Genomic DNA, 1,122 nt, shown 5'->3' with positions numbered 1-1,122 from the left:
TTATCTCTTTCATTCTTTCTTTTCCAGCTACGAAGACATCGTGAACGTGGATTTCTCATCTGTAGTGATAGAGGATATGAAGCGTCGCTATCGCCACTTCTCTTCTCTCCTGCACTGGGAATGCCTGAACGTCCAAGAGGGTGCTCTTCAACGTCGCTTTGGAGATGAAGCCTTCGATGTGGTTCTCGATAAAGGCTTTCTCGATGCCTATATAGCTGGCGAAGAAGCAGAAGAATCCTCTGCTTCTTCTTCTTCTTCCTTAGATGATCGATGTAAGAATGAGAAATCTGTAAAGTCATGTAGACAAGCTAGAGAGAGGGAGGCCGGGGGATCGCGTGAGGATGCGGAGAGACTGAATGGTCGCAAAACAGAAGAGGAGGATATGGGAGATGACAAGAATGAAGAAAAGAAAAGGGGAGAACAAGAGGACAAGATGAAGATGAAGAAGAAGGCGTGGAATTATAAAGAAGAAGCTCAGGTGTATCTCCAGTCGGTCCTTCAAGTCTTGAAACCTGGCGGGGTGTATATACTCATCACTCTCGCCCAAGACTATCTAGTTAAAGAACTGGTGAGAAACGAAAGAAAGACTGAGAGGAAGATAACATAGACCTGCTCTTCTCTCTCTTTCCTTTCTTTCGCTCACTTCCTTCGCGAAAACAAAAGAAGATTCTCTCATTTTTCTTCTTTCTTTCTTCCTCTCCAGGAGTCTACCAAGTACATGCCGTGGAGTTTGCTTGCTATTTCGATCGCCTCTCTCTCCCCGCACCTACAGATGTCAATGCAAATGCACATCTGCACACGTATGTATACACATATACATACACATATATATACAGTGATAGGTAGACATGTATCTAAGATTCATATATACATATATAGAGAGATGTAATATGTATATAAGTGTATATATTTCTTTTTCCATTTATGAGGCTAAGATACAATTGACTTTGTCACTGTAGAAGAAAGACAAGGAGGCTAAAGTCCCCTACTTATGCACATCTGTGTGTGTATAGCATGCCTTCTTCAAAGACAGACACAGGGGTAGATAGATACATCAGATGTTCAACACATATACAGACACCTGCTCCTTTCATTCATATATATACATGTCTATATATATAT

General features: G+C 41.4%; 1 protein-coding gene across 1 annotated transcript in view; it reads left to right on the top strand.

Annotated features, from left to right (window-relative positions):
• Positions 1-32: 32 nt before the first annotated feature.
• CSUI_009344 (methyltransferase domain containing) overlaps positions 33-1,122 on the top strand; it is a gene marked incomplete at its 3' end in the record, with an annotated part of 1,340 nt that continues 250 nt past the window's right edge. Inside the window, exon 1 of the mRNA XM_068069460.1 lies at positions 33-568. Coding sequence (XP_067918564.1) covers positions 77-568 — 492 coding nt within the window. The remainder of the gene's footprint in view (positions 569-1,122) is intronic.

The sequence above is a fragment of the Cystoisospora suis genome (genome assembly GCF_002600585.1).
Source record: "Cystoisospora suis strain Wien I chromosome Unknown contig_5558, whole genome shotgun sequence".
Lineage (NCBI taxonomy): Eukaryota > Apicomplexa > Conoidasida > Eucoccidiorida > Sarcocystidae > Cystoisospora > Cystoisospora suis.
The sequence above is the reverse complement of the archived record's forward strand: the minus strand, read 5'-3'. Positions and strand labels throughout refer to the sequence as shown.